The 21781-nt window shown below is 36.4% G+C and overlaps 1 protein-coding gene across 6 annotated transcripts in view; it reads right to left on the reverse strand.

The window, feature by feature from the left end:
- PBX3 (PBX homeobox 3) overlaps window positions 1-21781 on the reverse strand; it is a 229881-nt gene that overhangs the window by 48197 nt on the left and 159903 nt on the right. For all 6 annotated transcript variants that reach the window (XM_059073115.2, XM_059073114.2, XM_067040719.1 and 3 more), the window contains 3 exons: window positions 19059-19300; window positions 6874-7064; window positions 834-969 (listed from right to left, as the gene is read on the reverse strand). In XM_059073115.2, the coding sequence (XP_058929098.1) occupies window positions 834-969; window positions 6874-7064; window positions 19059-19300 (569 nt within the window). The remainder of the gene's footprint in view (window positions 1-833; window positions 970-6873; window positions 7065-19058; window positions 19301-21781) is intronic.

A 21781-nucleotide genomic window follows, 5' to 3' on the forward strand; every position in this document is an offset into this window, starting at 1 on the left:
TAAGTGCCACTCCAAGAACTGGTTGGTGACTACCACATTTGCATGCTATAAAGAAATGTTATTCAAATGACAATCTATAAACAACAATATGAGTATTAAATAAATTGTATTTTAGAGCTAATTCCAATAGGATATACTTATTTTTTAAGGAGGTACAGTTGCTTGTTTAATTATTTGTCTCCAACCCTCAATCTAAAATACAAGTCTATCTGCCTAAAATTAAGTGTATTTTTGTTAGAAGATGACAGCTAACTTCAGGGGCACAATTTATTATAAACAGACATTTAAAACAACAAAAACAAAAAAAGCGGGGACAGGCATGAACTTAATTCTTCTGTTTAATGGATAACAAGAAAGCAAAGAAATCTTTGAGACCCAAATATCATAACATGGTTTTCAAGAAAGGACTTGGTGAATTCCTCAAAGCTTTCACCATAGAGCTATATTAAATTTCCTTTTGGCAACAAATAAATTGCTTTCTCACTGGTGGAAGCTTAGACCCGTCATCTAAATCAGGAAAGCAGAACTACATGCCGTACTGAAGAGTCATGTAAGTGTAAAACCACGTCTCTCTCCATGGCATGTTTATGTTTTCTCTATAGATTTCCACTAGGGCAGCGGGTGATTATCTTGATTCCTTGACATTTAGGATTAAGAGAAATTATCTAAGCTTTAAAAGCTTGCATAAAAATGTGGACATATCTATATTTTCTTTATACCTCCTTTGATGATGGAACATTTGGATATGAAATTTGATAAGAATGCCCTGAAGAGGAAATAGGGTTCCTATAATCAATGGGGAAACAAGACAGACCCATGGAGTCCTGTCGCACCTGTGACACTGTGATGCTGCATTTCTTGGCCAGCTCCTCTTTGGCTTCTTCACTGGGGTAGGGGTTGCTGAGGTGTGAGTAAAAGTATTCATTCAAGATTTCTGTGGCCTGTTTACTGAAGTTACGCCTTTTTCGTCTATGAAAGAACCAAAAAGAGAATTGTCGTTATAATCAACATTAACCAAAGAGGGATGTATTACTTAGGATCACATAAAAAAGTTAGCTTTCTGTTTTTAAACATTCTAAGGGTGTAACTTATCACCATGATATTGTAAATTATACTCTTGGCATCCTCCAAAGAACTATCCAACTCACATGAAGATGTAGGATAACTAAGAAAAATACTAGGATGTGAAGCACAATTAACTTCATTCTTTAATTTGTTCAACAAATACTTATTGAGGATCTAATGTGTTCTAGGTACTCAGTGAGGATCCAGTTGGAACAAAACAGATAAGGTCTATTAGGGAGCTCACACGGGATTAGAGGGTTAAGAGAGAGAGTAGAAAGTTAGGAGAAAGAAAAACATTAGACAAGCAACACAGAAATAAATAATTATAAATTACGGTAACCATGTCAATTATCATGAAGGAAAAGTATAAGGTATAATGAAAGTGTCCAAGAAGGAAACCTAACACAGATTATGGAGTCAGGAAAGGTTTCCTTGGAAGAGTGACATTTAATCTGAGGTCTGGAGAATGTGTATAACTTAGTCAGACACAGAGTAGAAGGAAGAGGAGTGAGCAGAGGGAATGGTCTTCAAACAGGAAGAAAGCCTGGAAAGTCCAAAGGGCTAAAGGAGGCTGGAGCACAGTAAAAACAGGGAATATATGAGATGAGTCTGGAGGGATGGACAAGGGCCAGATTACACAGGCTTAGTGGACCCCATATGGATTTCTGGATTTTATTTTAAGTGCATTTGGAAGTATTAAAGGTTTTAAGTTTTCCATTTTAAAAAGATTACTCTGACTACTGAGAAGAGCTGAAGGAGGGGATGAAAGGAAATGTGGAGATATTTAAGGAGACAACTACAATGGGCAAACTGAGAGATGGCGGTAACTTGGCACAGGGAGAGAATAATGGAAATAAAAAGATTCAAGGTCAATTTGAAAGGTGAAAGCAATACGACTTGATAATAAATTGGATGGGGGGGGTGGGGAAGACAGAGAAGGAAGGTAAGGAAAAAAAACTACATCAAGGACTTCTGGATTTTTCTGCTTCAGCCAACTGCCTGGACTGAGGTATGTTTTTGCTCAACAGGGAAAGAGTAGGGGAGGACAAATTCTTTGTTTTTACTGGGAGGGGGTGGCAGAATGTCAGAAGATCAAGTATTTGGTGACAATTTATTTCAAATAGCAAAAATGTCATTTACATTTGGGTTTTATTTTGAAGATTTTAAAGAATTCCAGCCTGAAAATTAGCATCTGTCAGATTTCACTTTAAATTAAATTCTCCAGTAACTGGAAAACACTTTCCCCAAACAATTTTCTTAATATTGCCTTACAAATAATCTTAATGATCTTAATTGTGATATCCTATACTCAGGAAAGACAGCGTCAGTAGGCAGTTGTAAATGTGTATACCCTATGAGATTCTTCTAGCTAAAATGATGTCACTAACGTGGCAGGTTAAGTATGTGATCTATGTTTCAACATTCAGGGAGAGTCAAGGGAGCAAGAAATCTCAGTCTGATCAAAACATCTCAAGTTATGAGCCCTGAAACTTCTTAATTTCAATAATTTTTTGGAAGGTTAAATCATTGTTTCCTGAGGGATGAAGAAGAGATTCAGGATCTATTTGGGAATTAAAATCAACAGGATTTGATGATGAATTGGATGGGGGAGGTGCTGAGGGAAGACAGATGAAAGAGAAGTACACCAAGAATAGCAATCAGCGTTTTTGCAGGAGTCAGGCATTGCTTGACAAGAAAAACAAAGCCCTGACCTGGGGCACTTTGAAAAGGCACAGTCTGATGAGTGGGTGGCTGGGTGAGTAGGATGGAAAAGGTCTAGAATAGATACTGAAACTGTCAAACTTACAGATAATTACCTGGCCCACAGATAATGTTTGTTGAGACAACACAATAATGACCTGCTCATAAAAATCTAAGTTTCCGGCTTCTTATGGAAAATTGGAAGATCGGCCACACCAGGCCCACATCCTCAGAAGGCAACCACAGTATAAAGCTAAGTGATGGCTGTCCCCTCAGATGTGTACCCGTCGGCTCTAATCCTCGCTGCCCCTCATCCAGCCACTCCCCTCAATTCCATTATATGTAAGTATGTGAGCTTGTGACTCAGTCTAAAACGTGAAATCCAGCAGCAAGACCGGGTACAGTGGAGCAGATCACACAAGGGCATTTCTTTGGAAAATGAGGACTTACGAAAGGGGGAATGAGCAGAAACATATTGGGAAAGCAGAAATACGTTTGGCTCATTTATTGACTTTACCTAGGAGTGATTTTAGGAAACATCAAAAAACCTCAGAGAACACATTTATGGGCAGAACAGAATACCTCACCCCAGACAGTCTGGCTGCATCCAAACTATGGCACTTCTACTAGAAGAGTAGAGGGACCTACACAAATTTATTCCTAACTGTTCTGCACCGGTACATACTTCGGCTTGTCCAATTACCAAGAAAATGTGAGTATGGCTTTACAAAAAGCCAGAGTGAGCAAGGGAATCATATATCTGAATGAGCATGTTTGCCTAGAGCAGAAAAACCGCACCTTCTCAGTGCAGAGGGCTTGCGAAGAGGCACTACAAGAATAGATGCAAGCAAAGCTCAGTATCTGCGTTCACTTGAAGGCGTAAGAGAGAACTCGGTCTTATACTTCATTTATTTTTTAGAAAAACATTCTGTAGAAAATGCCCATTAAGCATTTCCCCTAAGTTTCATTCCCCCCAGGGTTCACCACACTCTAAATGGCTATGCCTCAGGCCAGTGTGCAGTGGTGCATCAGTCCCAGCGCTGTGTCCCATCAGCATCACAACATTACTGACGGCAATCTCTGCGGGAGAAGGGGCTCCGCTCCAAGCTCTGCCACCTTCTCACCCTGGCTCTGCTCACTCTGGCTTGTTAACTTACTTTCTCTTCTTGGAAGAAAAATAAATCATTTAGGTGTATACGTTATGAATGCAGTTATGTTTAAAAAAAAAGAGCATGCATGTTGGTAAGAATGGGAAAGTATCCGCAGAAATAAGGATAGCAATTGTGTTAGAAAAGATTCCTTTCTGAAGAAAGTACTTTTAAAGATCTTTGTTACATAATGCTTTTAATTAAAATGCTCAACGTTGACAATTTAAAAATGTTTTTTTGTTTTCTGATGCTACTTCCTTAACTCTTTGAGCTATTATAAGTAGTAAGTGGAAATATTCATTCATCTGGTTAGTCAACAAATTATTTTTCTGCAGCCTACTATGTGTAAGACACTTGCTGGAATTGTGGGGAATCTAAACGTGTAAGACTTGGCCACTGCTTTCAATGACAACGTGACCTACTCGGGAAGAGAAGAAATGATCCTGAAAAACTGCAATAAAGGCAGGTTGAATGCAGTTCGGTCTGGAAAATTGTATAAACATAGTATCAGTGTTTAAGAGACAGCAACGAGGAGTCCGGTGGAGTGCTTAAAGTAGGCTTCCTAAAAATGGAGCATTTAGGCCAGGCCTGAGAGGCTGAGCAAGGTCTCACTAATGCAACAAACATGAGTACCAGTAGTACCAGTTCTGTTCCAGGCTCCCTGCTACACACCCTCACACATGACAATTCATTACTGGCGACCAAGTTGGGGAAATGGTTGGGAGAACAGGGTTTGCTGTGGAAGGCTGGAGGTGGAGGTTGAGGGGTGGTGGTGGAAGAGGTGGTTAGACAGAGGAAAAGAATTCTCGTCAGAGGAAACAGATGAGACCACGAGGTATCGCATTTTGGATTAAACACAGGAAAGAACAATTTAGTGATATATTAAGAGCACTAAAAATGTTCACATTTTGATCTAATGATACCATTTCTGAGAATTAATCCTTAGGAAATAATTCTAAAGATCAAAAAGGTTGAATGCATAAAGATTTTCACTGCAAGACTAATTCCAATAAAAATCTGTCTAAAATAGTACCTTCCCTCCATCATTTTCTCTCCCTTTACCTTGCTTTTATTTTTCCTCATAGCACTTACCATTCTATCACATTTCATTACATTACTGAATAGAATACTACAGCATTATTTGTTTACTTGTTTATTGTCTGTTTCCCCAAGTAGAATGTAAACTCAATTGGGGAGAGTATGTTAACCTATCTTGTTTACCTTTATAGCCCCAGAACAAATAAATATTTGTAGAAGGAAAGAAGAAAGGAATTGGAAGGAAGGAAGAAGTTATCATGGAAATTAATAGGGACAACTAAATGCTCAAAAATGAAGAAATGGCTAAGTTAATTATTTATCATATATCCATCTGGTAGACTTCAACAATTAACATTTAAAATAGGAGTTTATACTATATGAAAAATGTTTACCTATTCATGGTAAATTTTTTTAAAAGCAAACCAAATTATGCATATTGTACCATCACAAAGAACATTAAAAAAAAAAAAAAGTACCACGAACCAGAAAGAAATATACTAAAACGTTCACAGTAACTTCTTTTTCCATTGGGTGGTAAAAAAGTGATTGTCTTTTATCCCTCATCCTTCTATTCTATACATTCTACAACTTTTCCATAGTGACCTTGTTATTTTTTAAATAGGAAAAATATAAAATAAAACTTAAACCTTAACAACAACAAAAAAGTAATTTGGGCGGGGGGCAGGTCACATAAGGCCTCAAATGCCAGGTTAAGTAGTGTGCATGTGAGTTACCCAGCATTGAAAAGCTGCTATGGTTTTTAAGCAAAGCAATTAGGGAATCATAAGAGGGCCATGGAGGATGAGTGGGAGAAGAGTAAGACTGGAATCAGGGAGAATAGTGGGAAGTTACTCTGGTGGTCTAGGTACAAAAGGATGAACGTGAACTGAGCAGTGCAAGTATGGATGGAAAAAAAAGAGCTAGAACGAGAAATGTTGAAAAAAAGCACTGGTGAGTTCTAATGACTAATTCAGTACGGAGGGAGGAGGAGCCAAAAGCGATACAGGGCTTGGCTTAAAGCAGGAGAACGGGAGTACAGTCAGGGGGCATATGTTTCCTTATTTGGCTCTAAGGAAGAGCTCTGGCATGAAGATTGTTCCTCACATCTTGTTTTTCAGTTGAGATGCTAACTTATTTTCTTTAATATTGTAAAATTTGGACGATAATCATCACCTCTGTGAGATTCCAAGGGAGAGAAAACAAAACAAAATAGAAACCCCTTTCCAAAGCTGAAGATTGATTGCAAGCTTTAGCAATGCCCAAGAGGCATCCCTGCAGAGGCAGCATATAGTAGGAACTTGACAGTTCCTCTGTTATGTCACCTAGTAGGGCTAACACACCATATATAATTTATTACCTAATTCCTGTGAAACTTGGTGACAGCTTCAGATAAAAGGGAAATATGTATCCTTACAAGGGAAACTCACAGGCTTTCTTCTTGATTTGGAAAAACAGAGTTTGGGGGTTTGTGGTAACTATAATACCACTTCCTTCTTAGGAATATCAGTAGCTCCAAGTATTTTTTTTCTAGTTTGCACAAACAATGTAACATCAGGAAATTCTTAGAAAACAAACCTGCATTAAAACAAAGTTACATACTGAACATTATCCTTAAAAATACTTTTTAGCATCAGAATTGAAAGAAAGGCTATGTATTACTAAGTCATTAGTAGCGGCACTAATCCTATTTGTTTCCTGAGTCACCCAATTGGCAGCTAATAGCACTACCACCCCCAGACAAGAAGAGGCTTGACAGTGCGGGCACCATGAGGTGAATTACCTGTCCAATGTAGAGAAGAGCTCTTATAGCCAAATTAAAGAAGAATCTAAGACCAATTGGCCAGGATTACAGAAAATAATACACAAAGAGTGAAAAGAAAAAATTTTTAAAGCCATGCAATCGATTTGTGGCCTCACATACCTGGCATCAAGGAACCTTGATCTTAAAATCATAACTGCTTCACAAGTGCTTTGTTTGAGCTGCATCTGAATGGAACTAAATTTTCGATGGATGATGCCCACCATTCTTTCAATCTCTTTTGGGGAAATGGGACGTGTTCTACTCTGCTCTCGGAGAAGGTTCATCACGTGTGTAGTGAATTCATTACATGCCTGTAAGGGGAAAAAAAATCACTCCTTAGGAATCTGGTATTTTATATTATCACACCCAGACATTAACTCATCTGAATTTCTACCTCATTTGCAGTAGCCAATGGCATTATGCAGTAGGTAGGGTAAAATGAAAACTAAGACACTTGTGAGATGGCAGTGATAGTTAGATGGGGCACAAGAATTCTGAAACTATGAATGGCCAGGCATGCAAGGGAAGCACAGCACTCAACTGCCCTTCCCACCACCCTCGTTCCTGTTCCAAGATGAGGTTTTCCCACTGGAGGATGCTCTCTACCAACTGCTATATGTAAGTACAAATGTATGTTAATTGTTAATACTAAGCACCTCCTATTTTCTTTGGGGTTTTACATTTATTCCACAAATGTTTACTGAAGCACTATGAAGTTCAAACTCCTCCAAGAGTGATTAAGGACACATAAATGAGCAAGATGTGGACCTGACTTTCAGTGCAATAAAATATATAAAAAATGAATTCTTAAACAAGGCAGACCATGATAATTTAAGTATCACAGGAAAATATGAATAAGTGCTTCCTAAGTTACAAGGAGGAAGTATTCTCATCTGGAAGCAGAGATCACTTCATGGCAAAAATGACATTAGGGAGGGCTTTAAAGAACGGGTAAGATTTTTGAAAGGTGGAAATCAAGAGGAATTCCAGGCACAAGAAAAAATGCTGGAAATCATGGTATGTAGCAAGTCCAGAGGGACAGAGAGAATATGTAAAGGAGAAGAGGGAATTCAGATTTGCACTAGCATGTAAAGGGCCTCTGATACCATGCCAATGTCCTAGCATAATTTAGCTGTGGTGTGGGCCTTATTTGTGGATATACGCCATTCCTAAAACATGGGTAAAGCAGCTCAGCTCCTCAGGGGAAGGGCAGCAGGAAAATAAGGATCAGATTTGTGTCTCAAACTTCTTAGTTAACAATCCTCAGTCCCTGTCTCTTTCAGCCCACCTATATTCTTTAGATCTATAAAACCGCATAACTGGGCCTACACAGAAATCCAGTATTGCCTTGGTAAATAAAGCATCTGTCTGTATCTCTGGAGAAAAAGAAAATCTTCTGGCATTTTTGTTTAAAAAAAAAAAAGACAGGAGACTCTGCACCTTACTGCACAGATGCCCCTAGTAGGGTGAGCAGACAGAACAATCATTGATCACGGCAAGATGCATTCTGAAGATATAATAATGTCCACTTCCCGACAGATATCCTGAACATATAGCAAATGATGGTTTTTCTAAGTGCTCATTAGAGAACTAACCTTTTAAGTACACTGGGTGTTTCAGTTACTTTAAGCTTTTATGGCGCTTTTATATAACTATTTCTAAGGTGAGGTAAAATGAGTCTGGCTTACCAAAGTTTTTTAAAAATATGTTTAAGTCTTAAACATATTTAAAAATATGTTTAAGTCTTAAGAATTTTAAAGTTCCTTGTGAGTGGTGACTCTGGGATTCTTCAGAGTATAGATTTGTGCAGCACACACAGTAGGCATCCAGTAAACATCTATGGATTGGTGGGGTTTTGTATTACAATTCAAGAGTAATGTTGATTAATATCTGTAAATACATTATCCCTGAACCTTTGTAAGTGAAGGATTTTTAACCTGCAGTCCATGGATAGGTTTAGAATGTCCATGACTCCCTGAAATTTCAAGTTGTGTGCACATTTTTCTTTCCCGAGGGGACAATCTGTGGAGTTTTTGTTTGTTTTTGTTTCAGATTCTCAGCCAGTCTATAATTTTAAAAGGCTAAGAATTACTGTCCTAGGTTATGGCACAGTAAAACATTAAGGAACTTTGCAGCTCTGAAACCGGAAGTTTTTTCCATCTTTAAGGAGATCATAATAAAGAAAAGTAAATTTAAGATTTTCCCCACTATATTGTCAACTTAAACTATTTTGTGCCAAGCTGAAAATAGGTGGTCACCCTGTCAAGAAATATACGTACAGATCTTTTTTTCTTGTACAATACTTTCCCTAAAGAGATGTTCATATAATTTCAAATTACATAATTTAATAAACACTAGCCCTCAGTTTTCTTATTAGTAAAATGAAGGAAAGTAAACTGGAACAGCAAACTGGAATAAGCAAGTTCTGATAGAGACTTCTATATCTAGTTCCAAAAAATGTTAATACAGTATGTTTGGGAAATGTGGGGTTAACCAAAATTTTAAATGCTTTTTTTCTTGAGGGGGGTGGGGGCAGGATTCCTCAGTACTTCCAGTATGCCAATATGCATCATAAATCTTCAAAGGAGAATGGTATATCCAACTTTTCCCAAATAAATTTGGTCACAAAACCTCTTTTCTCTAGAGCAGTGCTGTCTAAAACAAATACATTGTGAGCCACATATGAAAAAAAAATGGGGGGTCATTTAATGTTTTTTCTACTGCACTGATTATTTTCCAAATGTGTTTTATTTTTCTCATATGAAATGTAAAATTTTTCTAGTAGCCACATTAAAAAATAAGAATCAGGTGAAATTAATTTTAATAATATATTTTATTTAACCCAATATATGAAAAATATTAACATTTTAACACATAATCAAGATCTTTAGATAACTGTTAATGAGATATGTTACATTCTTTTTTTCATACACTTTGAAAATCAGTATATATTTTACATTTACAGCACATCTCGGTCCAGATTAGCTAGATTTCAAGGGCTCAATAGCTACATATGACTAGTGGCAACCGTATCAGACAGCACAGCTCTACAGCATCTTGTGGACCAAGGTACTAAGTAAGAAAAACTCTTTGGGAAACAGTATACTTAGTAATCTTTGATGCTTCTTTTTTATTCTTCATAACCATGCATTCACACAAACCCACACAAAAAAAAGGCAGTTTCACTTAGGAATGTCCTTGATGAAGCAAGAGAAATTATTCATTTTATTACATCTCAATCCTTGACTACGACTTTAATATTCTGTGTGATAAAACGGGAAACACACCAAAAGCACTTCAATTGCTTATCAAAGGATGGTTGTCTTGAGAAAAAACACTTGTGTGATAGTTTAAGTTGTGAGCCTATGCTGTCTTTTTCATGGAACACCATTTTTATTTGAAAGCAAAATCAACAAATTAATATAATTATTCAGACTTGGGTATTTCGCAGATACTTTCTCAAAAAATGAACCAAGCAAGCCTGTCACATCAAGGAAAACAGCTGACAACAGTTGTGCCAATGATGAAGTTTGACTTTTCAAGTGAAAATTATAATTTTGGAAAACTTGCATCTACTACCTTGAGCTTGATAGTTTCCTAGTAGACTTTCTGATTAATTTGGTGTTGATGTTAATAAATATGATGTTTTGATATTATATAATGTATAGTGTTAACATTAGAAGATGTACATAACTCAGTGAAACAATATTTTCCAAATGATCAAAGCATGATGTTACAAAAAAATGCATAGGTAGAAGATCCATTCAAAGTGCACACTAGACCAAGTTTAAAGGAATTTAAAGGATTTTCTTTTTAAGGAATTCCTTTAAAGGAATTTTAAAGGATTTTAAAGGAAGGGAGTACAAAAAGTTGATATGATTTCACACTCATTATGACTAACCTTTAAGACAATACAACTTGTCAAGTTTCGGTATAATATCAGGGAAAAGTATCCATAATTATCAGAAAGGCTATTAATACACTCCTCCCTTTTCCAATGACATCTTTGTGTGAGGCCAGGTGTTCTTCAGATACTTCAACCACATGACAGGAGACTGACCGTAGAAGCACATAAAACAATCCAGATGATTTCCTTTAAGTCCAACATTAAAAAGTTTTGCAGGGCTTCCCTGGTGGCGCAGTGGTTGAGAGTCCTCTTGCCGATGCAACGGACATGGGTTCGTGCCCCAGTCCGGGAGGATCCCACATGCCGCGGAGCGGCTGGGCCCGTGAGCCATGGCCGCTGAGCCTGCGCGTCCGGAGCCTATGCTCCGCAACGGGAGAGCCCACAGCAGTGAAAGGCACGCGTACCGTTTAAAAAAAAAAAAAAAAAAAGTTTTGCAAAAATGTAAAAGCAATGCTACTCTTCTCACTACATACTTTTATTTTCTCACAGTTTTAACTTCTATTATAATAAATGTTGATAGATATAATGCACTGAACAAAAGCTCTTAGGGGGTCTCCAATAATTTTTAAGAATTCAAGTCCTGGGCTTCCCTGGTGGTGCAGTGGTTAAGAATCCGCCTGCCAATGCAGGGGACATGAGTTCGAGCCCTGGTCCGGGAAGATCCCACATGCCGCGGAGCAACTAAGCCCGTGCACCACAACTACGGAGCCTGCGCTCTAGAGCCCACGAGCCACAACTACTGAAGCCCGCGTGCTTAGAGTCCATGCTCTGCAACAAGAGAAGCCACCGCAGTGAGAAGCCCGCACACCGCAATGAAGAGTAGCCCCTGCTCTCTGCAACTAGAGAAAGCCCGCGTGCAGCCACGAAGACTCACCGCAGCCAAAAATAAATTAATTAAATAAATAAATTTTTTTAAAAAATGAATTCAAGTCCTAAGACCAAAAAGTTTGAGAACTAGCTGTACTGGAGTATTTCTAATTTGCACATGTAACAATGCTAATTCCTATAAACCTAGCTCACACATTATGGTAACATATATCTATGACAGAGTGTATGTCTTGATAAATAATTCAAGACTGCTGTGTGTGATACCTGAGGGGTTTTTTTGGTTTTTTGTTTGTTTGTTTGTTTGTTTCCGTTTTCCCCTGGCTCTCAGTTTTTCTCTGGCTATATTTTAATCTCTTCAGAATGAATGTTTGCCTATCGTTTCTAAGAAGCAGCCACAGGCTTGTGTGAAAAACAAGTGTTAAAAGCAAAAAGTTTCCGCATCTAAAAACTCATAATTTCCTAAAACATTTGCTGAATGTCTCACAACTTATTAAGTGAAGTCATCTATGAATGCAAATGCTGATTAGCAATTTGGCAATAGCCCAACATTCACAGAATTCACATAGCTTTTCTTTAAACTAGTAGTTCATACATGATTAATTAGAACATCTCATTTATGTAGTGTGCACTTTAGCTCATTACTCTAAGTAAAATTCGTTAAGTATTTACATTTAGATAATTAAAATCTGGGTACACCCTTAAGAAAGATGCATACACTTTAGGCAAAGTGATTTTTTTCCTTTATACCACTGAAAGTAAATTACAGCCTCATTTACAGCATCATGTGTACCAGTTTCAGAGCAGAGCACAGTACTGCCTCATCTCCGGATCCTTAAAAGATATACATTTTTTAAACATATAAGTGCAATAAGAATGATCAAATGATTGCAGAGTTGTTTTGAAGGGCCACCCAACCACACACTAGCATCGATGCTGTTTAAAATGTAAGATGCTCACTTCAAACAGTTATCATACCCCTGTCATACCTAAAAGACTATATTATTAAAATAGACATTGGAAAACATTTTCATTGCCTTACTATTTTTCCAAGTAAAATTGTCAGTTAAGAATTTTCTGGTGAATGTCCACAATACAAATGTAGAAACAACTTGGTTAATTGAGAGATTTAGGAAAGAAGAGTTCTGATTCCTTGAATTTTCTGATTTACGAGTAATGGCAAAAACCTCTTTTTCTCTTAATCCAGCTGTTGAAAATTATCTAGGATGCATTATTTTACATCCTAGATAATTTCTGTTTACAATGTAACAAAAATGTATGTTTTGTTTAAAACATGCATTGTAATAACGTAAAGTGTGGAATGCTTCATCTGATAAAAAATATTTTCAACTAATTCTTATTATGAGCCTTTCTCTCCTTGCCATTTGTTCCTTTCTCCTTAAAAATACAAACCAAGTAATATAATGGAGGATTTGAAATATCTGGATTTTTTATAATGTTGTTAATGATATTTGTTAGCTAGTAAAACTATATCCTCGATATCTATATGTATTTGGATTTACACACAAAATTAGTTTCCAGGGTTTTGTTTTGTGGTGATGCTTTTTTCGGTGGTGAATTCAAGATTCAACCCCTTTCTTGCCTGTAAGTTCACATCATTGAACATAAAAATGTAAAATCAGATGGTGAGCAAGCACTTATTTTTGAGGAAGTTTTAAAATGGTTCATGATCAAATCTAAAAACTGAACTGGCCTTTTGTAACCATCTAGAGAAGCTGATTGCAGACAACAGATCATAACTCTCTATTCTAAAAATCCACTCTTCAAAGAAAGAATAAATCTCTATTAAAAGCTGATGATTCTCAAATTTGCAAGCATCTGTTTTCTAGATGTCTTTATAACCTTGCAAGTAACTCTAGTCCAGTATTATAGATTTTGTATTTATGTGATGCTTATTAAATCAACAAATTATTCTTGTTTTAGGATAAGAGTCAACACTGAAAGATACTTTCTAAGCCAACTACAATGAGACCAATATGCCTAAGAAACAGCTGCAAAGATGAAATATCTATCTTTTTTAAAAATCGGAGTATAGTTGGTTTACAATGTTGTGTTAGTTTCTGCTGTAAAGTGAATCAGTTATACATATAACCACTCTTTTTAAGATTCTATCGTACCTCAACAAGTCTCAACGTAATCACGTGGTTTATGGACCTACCTCATGAGGGTTTTGTAAGGATTATATTATATAATACATGTTAATATTATATATTATATAATACATTATATTATATAATACAACGTCAAAGTTCTTTGAAGAGTCTGGAACACAATTAACACTTAATAAATGGCAGTTATTGTTGAAAATAGAAATGACAATTTCATGAAATTCATTATTGTGTGTGTCATTCTGCAAGTAAGTCCCTACTCTGATTACATAATATAGTTGTGTCTTCACATTGCCAGAATAAATACAAACACTGCTTCCAAAGAAATTGAAAAAAAAAAAGAAAAGTATTCAAATATAAAGCAATTCATTTCATTAATCAAGTTTGTGGTCAAAGATACATTTGGTACAAAGAGCCAATAGACTAGAAACTTGGAGAAAAAAAGGGAACACTCAAACACTACTTCCAGCAAGGAAAAGACTCAGCGTGAAAGCTGACAAGTAAAACCCTCCTCTTGGAGCAATGAATGACAAAGTCTTGCTTGGGAAAATGAAATATAAAGTTTACATCAGGTAGTACCCTTTTACCTTTCCTGCTTTTTTTTTTTTTTTTTTTTTGCTATTAAGAAAATAGCAAAATGGGAGTAGGAGTTTGTGGGTTACACAGTCTCTAATGTAATAACATCAGCATTTTAAAACCTGATTAAAAAAAAATTCTGTAAAAGCAAAGGAGATCTTGCCAGCAAATATAAACACACAATGCTGAGAGGCTCAAAAAGCACAAGGCCATGCCTTTAAGTGGTTTAGGTTGCACACTCATTCTCCATTCCCCCTGCAATCCCCTGTAATCGGAAAGTCCTCTATTAGCTAAGCAGTACCCAATTGGTCTTGAGCACATTGAGTGTACATGCGTGGCTCCAGTGCTTTACCTGATTTGAGGTGAATTCAAAAGACATCTGCGAACTCAGAAAGCAGGTTCCCATATGGTTGGGGGAGGGTTGGGACCCTTACAACACTTTTGCCTTCAGCAAAAATGTATTTCAATATAATTATAGGAGATAGCTTTCAATATGTCATCTCTATTATAGCAGCTGTAAATTATGAAGTGAATTGCTTGTGTACAAGCACTTCTTCTGGTACAAGCAAAGTGGGAGAGCTGCATAAGGCATGATATATATCTTTTCTTTTTTAACTGAGAACAAATCTCTAAGTCAAATTTCATTTGCAAAAACCAATGTATCCATTTCCCTTTGGTAGAGAGGTAGAGGAAACAAGACCCTCAATTCTTTAAAACAGGCTTCCCAGGACCCTTGGCTCAAGTTCATTAGGAATTCACCTATTCTGATAGCCGGGACTTTAATCATAAGAGCATATTTGAAAGATACAGTAAAAACATTTTTCGAAACTTGTAGCTAGTCCCATCCCATAGCTCAGGATGCCATATAAGCCTCCATTGCCTGGCTGCCTTTGGGTCTCATAATTATATGGGGATCCCGTGTGTACAAAATTAAAAATTTGTTTTCCTCCTTTTAAAACAATAAACTTGTAGCTAATCAACAAGAAGACAAAGAAACAACCAGGTTTTCCTCCCAGCTAAAGAGGAAGGCAGTGCAACCAAGACAAAAGCATTAGAACACAGTTGCTGCAAGCTTTGAAAAATTATCGTATTCCTCTTAGCTGTCAGGATCAACAAAAGTAAAATAGTTTTGGTTTTCCTTTTAGGTGATAGTAATATTCAAGAATCTTACTTTAATATATATTCTATGCCTAATATTTCAAGAGCATTTATAAGTGAATCTAGATGGTTCTCATTAAGAAGCATTACATCTGAGCGTATGTAATGTAAACACATGATCAAAGGACATTTTCTGGAGAAAAAAAAAAAGGACAGGATTTTTAAAAACAGTACCATTCCTAAAACACACAGAAAGCTGAGCCTTGCAGCTTGGATTTAATTTTGCTCTAACTGTAGCTCTAGTCTGCTTAGCTTTGTAAATGTGGCTGCGTTTATAAGGTACTTTAATTTACTACAGTGGTGGTGTTTGTTAATTTTATGGCAATCTAAATCTAAACAGGCTTCAGATACATTTTCATTACAGCTTCATTGCAAAACACAGTGGAGTGAACAGCTCTAAAATTCCAATGTAGTTTATTTCTTTTAGTAAGAGACTCAACACAATTTTCTGACAAAGCCTCTGCCTTAACATATATGTTCTTCCTATTTACTAATAAGCTTTCTGTCACTCAAAGTACCCATGTTCATGTACTTTTAGGAGGAAAAATATAATGTCTGTAAAGTGATTAAAATAGTTGTTTATTTTTCTATCTCTACTCTGATACTATCCCAAATGCAATCCAACATGGGCAAATAAGAGACAAATCAGAACGTATCTGAATTATTCACAAGCTGTAACTGTTAAAAACAAGATAAGAGACCCAAAAGGGAGTCACTTTTGCTATGCCCCAGGTTTCAGCGTCTCCTAGGAATGTAATCTTAAACCAGTCAATCTGGAACTACTGGGCCAGCACCCGTGAGGTCATCTGCCTGACAGACTCTGCCAAGACCTAAGGGAAGGTGACCTTGCCACAACGGACCCTCTTTTTGCTAGTATCACTTCCTCATCCCGCTCTTGTCTGCCTGTAAGAGACTTTCATTTCATACAGCTCCTGGGAGCTCCTTTCTATGTGCTAGATGAGATGCTGTTCAATTCACGAATCGCTGAATGAAGCTAATAAGATCTTTAAAATTTACTCAGTTGTATCTTATTCTTTAACATACATAAGTAGCAGCATAATTCAATGGAAAAAGAAGGCATATTGTCAGAAACTGATTTCAAAACCTGATTCTGACACTAACTAGATGTGTGACACTGGACAAACTACTTCACTTAAGACTCATTTTCTCATCTGTAAAATGTAAATTATAACACCACCATCTAGTTTAGAAATGCCACCCCTTCATCTCACTTAGTTCTTCGTAGCCCTTCTAGTAACTCCAAAGTATATCCCTGAAAGTTCTATCCCAGATAAAGCCCTGTATCCCCAAAATATGAAAAGACCATCTTATGTCAACTCACTGATCCGAACAAACTTAGGAACTACAGACAGAAGAGCAATAAAAGCCAGCTTCAAAGACAGCTCAAGAGAACTAAATGCTGCTATGTTCTTTCTAAAACAATTCGGAACCTACAGGAGAAAGTTTGTAAACTAAATTTCTGTTGAATCAGCCAACTAGTCATCATACTTTATTTGTCCATAATACTGCATAGATTTCATATTAATATATCTATATTTTTCCTTCTGAAAGTGTTAAAAATGAGAAAGGAAATATACATTCAGTGGTTTTTTTATTAGGCTACTGAACATATCTAGAAATAAGACTCATGATTACGTTTTAAATGTTTGATATTTAAAATAAAAATACATACTGTAGATTAGTCTATGAAGAACTTGTGGGCACATGTGTATTCTTAAAGCAAACAAAACAAAACAAAAACCTTGGTGAAACTGTCTGACACCAGCTTCACCCAACTTCTAACAGGGCTAAAGGGAGAAAATAAGGAGGCTGGTGCGAAGAAACATGGCAGAAGATAGTAAGGAATCACCTTAATTTCTCAGCTAAAAAGATGAGCCATTTGACCCCTAATACTAGAGATCTTTCCACGCAAGGTGACTCATAGTATTTATTTAGTAAGTACATACAGATGTATTTAACATAAAGTTATGCAATTAGGGTTATACTACAAATTAGAGTTGTTTTCTACTGTTTATGCTCAGGGCAACCTTTTCAACCATGACTTATTTTGTTTACTCTCAATTATTCATATGTCAAATCAGAAAGCTCAATTTTTTTCATATATATATACACAAGACCACTTTTCCAAAATTCTTATTTGCATATCTTCTACCAAAGTTTATTCCTATGAATGAGACTAGAGATACAGTATGAGATCCCAGAAAGCCTACTCAGAAAAAAGATAACATCTTATAATATTAATTTATGTTGTATTTTAACATAAAGCTATATAAATCTTTCTACCATTCCTCAAAACACACTCACCTCTGGGACAGAATCCAGCATTTTCTTAAATAATACCATATCCAGAATATTAGAGAAGGCAATGAAAATAATAACATATACAACTGAAACTTTACAGGGAACATAGAAGAAAAATCAATATTAAAACTGACCAGGGCATCACACTAAGGTGTTTGGACTTTAATACATGCCTGACTACATACTGAAGTATTTATGGGTGAAATGACATGATGCCTAGGGCTTATTTTAAAATACTCTACCCACTCCCCCCAAAAAAAGAGTGGGGGCAAGGGGAGATAGACAAAATAAGATGGACGAAAGGTTGATAACTATTTACCTGGATGATGAGTATCTAGGCAGTTCCTTATTTTAGGTTGAACTCTATAAAAATGCCAATACACAACTGTTTATGACCTAAACACTTGTTAATTTCATAGCATTCAGCTTAACATTCTCTTTATTTTGGGCACATTTAAACATTTCCATAATAATTTTTTTAAAAGTACCTTTCAGTGAGAATTCCTCAAACTAAGCAGGTTTTTAGCCTTAAACGAACAACTAAAATATGTTTAAAATGAACCACCAACATTTTACCTTGTCTCACTGAATCTAAGACTTACTTATTTTTCCCCACATTTTAACATCTCTGAAGTTTGGAAGCATTTTACTGTCAATGGCATGTTATACTTCAATTGAGCAGTTAATGTTTTCTTGGTGGTGGTACATAACACCATGATACGGCTTAAAATCAAAGAAATCTTCGATTCAAAGAAGTATAGTTAATATAATTGCTGAGAATAGCATTTTTAATCCATACTTTCTTTCTAATCAGGAATTTAGCACACAATGCCTAGTGTTCCCTAACCCAGGAAACCTGTAATTATCTTGGGAGGTCTCCTCAAAGAGAAAGGCCAGAACCTGCTTACTTTGTGAAGTTAGCTCCCTCCCTTTAGCCTGGCATAATCCTGAAGAATTAATTCCTAGGAGGATTCTGTAGCTCGCCGCATAGCAGGCCGAGCTCACTATGCAATGCTTCCCTTTAAGAGTTGTTATAATAGCTATGAACGAGGCCAGTGCCTAACTGTTACTGATATAGAGCTGTGACGAGCACCAAGCAGTGAGGTCAGAGGGGAAGGATGGCTGTAGGTGCGGTAGTAAAGGGCATGTAAATGTGAGGCATGAGTAAAACAAGTCGATGGGATAAAATAGGTTTAGCTTCACCTCTAAAATTGCAAAGGGACTTCATTCCATGAATCCAACAATTCACTTGGATTTTTGCATTGACCTTATTTATTCTGCTCTTTCTGTTAACACCTACCCCTCACAGCCCTCAGAATTAGTTAGCGCAGTCTGTCAGAAGAGCAATAGAGGGTTTGTGTAGGACTATGAGAGTGGCGGCTGCTGACCTGTTCATATTTCTCCAGTTCTGTGTGATAGATTTGTCTGATCTGGGTCAATTTGGCTCTGTAATCTGAGTGTTCAATAGAGTTATCTGAAGAACCTCCAGAGGCTGCTGCGGCTGCAGCTGCTGCCGCCGATCCCCCACCTTTCTCAGGACCTGAAACCCCTTCTGCCAAAAGCATATTGTCCAGTCTCATTAGCTGGGGATCGGGAGGGTCCTCCTCCTGGGCTCCTCTGATGCTGAGACCTTCAAGGAAGAGAGAGAGAGAGACAGAGAGAGAAGAAGCGAGAAACAGGACAAACAGTGTGAGTATTTTATTTATTTGAGTAAATGATCAAACAACATCAGTGCACTACAATTCATACTGAGAATTTCATTGCTCGCATTTTATCAATAAGCATAAGTAAGTATGAAAATTCTTACTTCTGTGAAATTTCTAGTATGACCCTCTCTCAATATATCCCATATTGGATCCTTGGAAAAAAGTAACCCTGGCTTCTCAGAATATTCTAACAGCCAATCTTCCCAGTTTTAGATGATTTAAGCAAAAATGGAAAGGGGTAAAAAATTCAAGATTTTGAGAAGGAAAAAAAATAATTCCAAGGATATAAAACAAACTCATCAAAAGGTAGTTATTTTGTTTCTCCATACAGTTGGAAAAACAGAATTTAAAATCCCATAATTAATTCACAAGCTATATCCAAAAATTAGAATATAAACAGGATTAGATGGGCTTTTCCATCATGTAATTTCAGGGAGAGAAGAGAAATACATACATTATAAGGGTAATTAGCTATGCTTTAAAAATATATATTATTAAGTGAATTTGTTAAGCAACTGCCAGCAAACTATAAAACCAGGACACTACATACAGTATTGAAAATATACCATCAACACGGCAATACAGTGCTGGACACAGTAATCTCAATCTAATTTTGCTTTTAAATCAAGAACTTCCTAAGTGATGCCCAGTCAGCAACCTCATCTGAGTACTATAGATCACAGCTGACAATTCATAGGTTTAATCAGGTCACAGGCTTTCTGCCAAGATGTTTTCAACAACATAGAAGACAAAGTTTTAAAGTAATTATCATGGTATAAAAAGCAGTGGAGTCATGACAGCTCAAAATCAGCATTTTCATTAATGTGTAACATAATCTAAAATATCCCAGCCCAATTAACCTCCGTAAATCTGTTTAAAAGCAGGCTTCCCATACTAGTTACAAGGCATCTTGGGGAAGGGGGGGGGAGGAAGTTGGCATTTTGCAGATCTGCATTTGGTGTCTGCCTTTTGCGTCTGTGCCTGTTGTTGTTTATCCACAGTGGTGCACACTCTGCGTCTAGTGTAACTTAACATGACAGTAACATCTATAAGCTGCCAAGTACTCAACTGAGCACCAGCTCTGCGATTTTATATGCTAACCTAAAACAACCATCAATTCTTTTAAAGAACAGATTTCATTCCTAGATGCCCTAAATTATACCCACAGCATGACAGAGCTCTTGGTTGCCTTAACTCAAATGAACAACTTTAATATCCTCCCTCAAAACACTTTAAAGCTGTCACTTTCATTTAAAAATATACTTCAGAATAATTTCAACTGGGTAATAAAACTAACTCACGATAATTTAAAATTATATCTGTTGCCTATTCAGAGGTAAATAAATAAAGTTTGAAAACCACAACATACTAAGACAATAAATTCATTTAGGGAACCAAAAGGTTAGATACCTCTCTTAAATAAGATAAAATTGGTATCAACACATTGCTAATAATTAAAGATAGACAAACATGTATTTGCTATTTCTTCTAGATCTAGAAGAAACTGCCAAATATTGGCTACATTAGTATTTTTAGTTTACCATCTTTGATTTTCTTCCCTTCACTTTGTTAGATGTGAAAATCTCATGGCCTAGAATGCTTGTAGTTCCACATACCAAGTTTTCTGTGCATTTGGCATGAAGTAAGGACTCACTGAGCAACAACTTATCTTGTACTTTGGACTCTGTTTCATTTTTAGATTATTTGTTTGGGAGTTCCTTAAGTTTCTCCTTTTTAGACTAAATTTTTGTTCACATTTTTGTATTTGTTGTTTTCTTTTTTGTATTTACAGATATTGATGTTTCTCCTGGAAATGTATTTTTTTAAACTACCTTCAAGGTTCTTCCGGGTTTCTAGTTTTCCCCTTGTACTTATACATATTGATCTTTTCCCTATGGACATTGGTGAGGTTCTGTAATAGTAAATCAACATACATAGTCAAAGTTATTACACTCCCCTGAATAGTGTGGCAAACAAGAAAAGATGCTCAATGATTAATACACAAGGAAATAGACTATAAGGAAGACAGAAGAAGGAAATTTGTCAGGAAGAAATGCAAAGGACACTAAGTAATCACCCATCTATAGCTCTTTTATACGTACCTAATATGTATATAACACCACCATACCAGTAGGAAGCAGCCCTTAAACTCAATAGTAGTGGACACATATAAAAATAATTATAAGTATGTATTTTCAGCTGGTATAATATTCTCCCCTTGTGATGAATAATAACTCTTACTTCTAAAATCATAAGTAAAAAATAAATAAATGAAATCGTAAGTAAATCAACACAAAGTTCATATTCCTTTGGATGAAAAGTACTAGAGCACTTCACAATTAGGCAACGTTGAGAAGGTATTTATCAACACTGAAGTCATTTTCATAACTATAGTTGGAAAAGTG

This window comes from Kogia breviceps, chromosome 8, assembly GCF_026419965.1.
Source record: "Kogia breviceps isolate mKogBre1 chromosome 8, mKogBre1 haplotype 1, whole genome shotgun sequence".
Lineage (NCBI taxonomy): Eukaryota > Metazoa > Chordata > Mammalia > Artiodactyla > Physeteridae > Kogia > Kogia breviceps.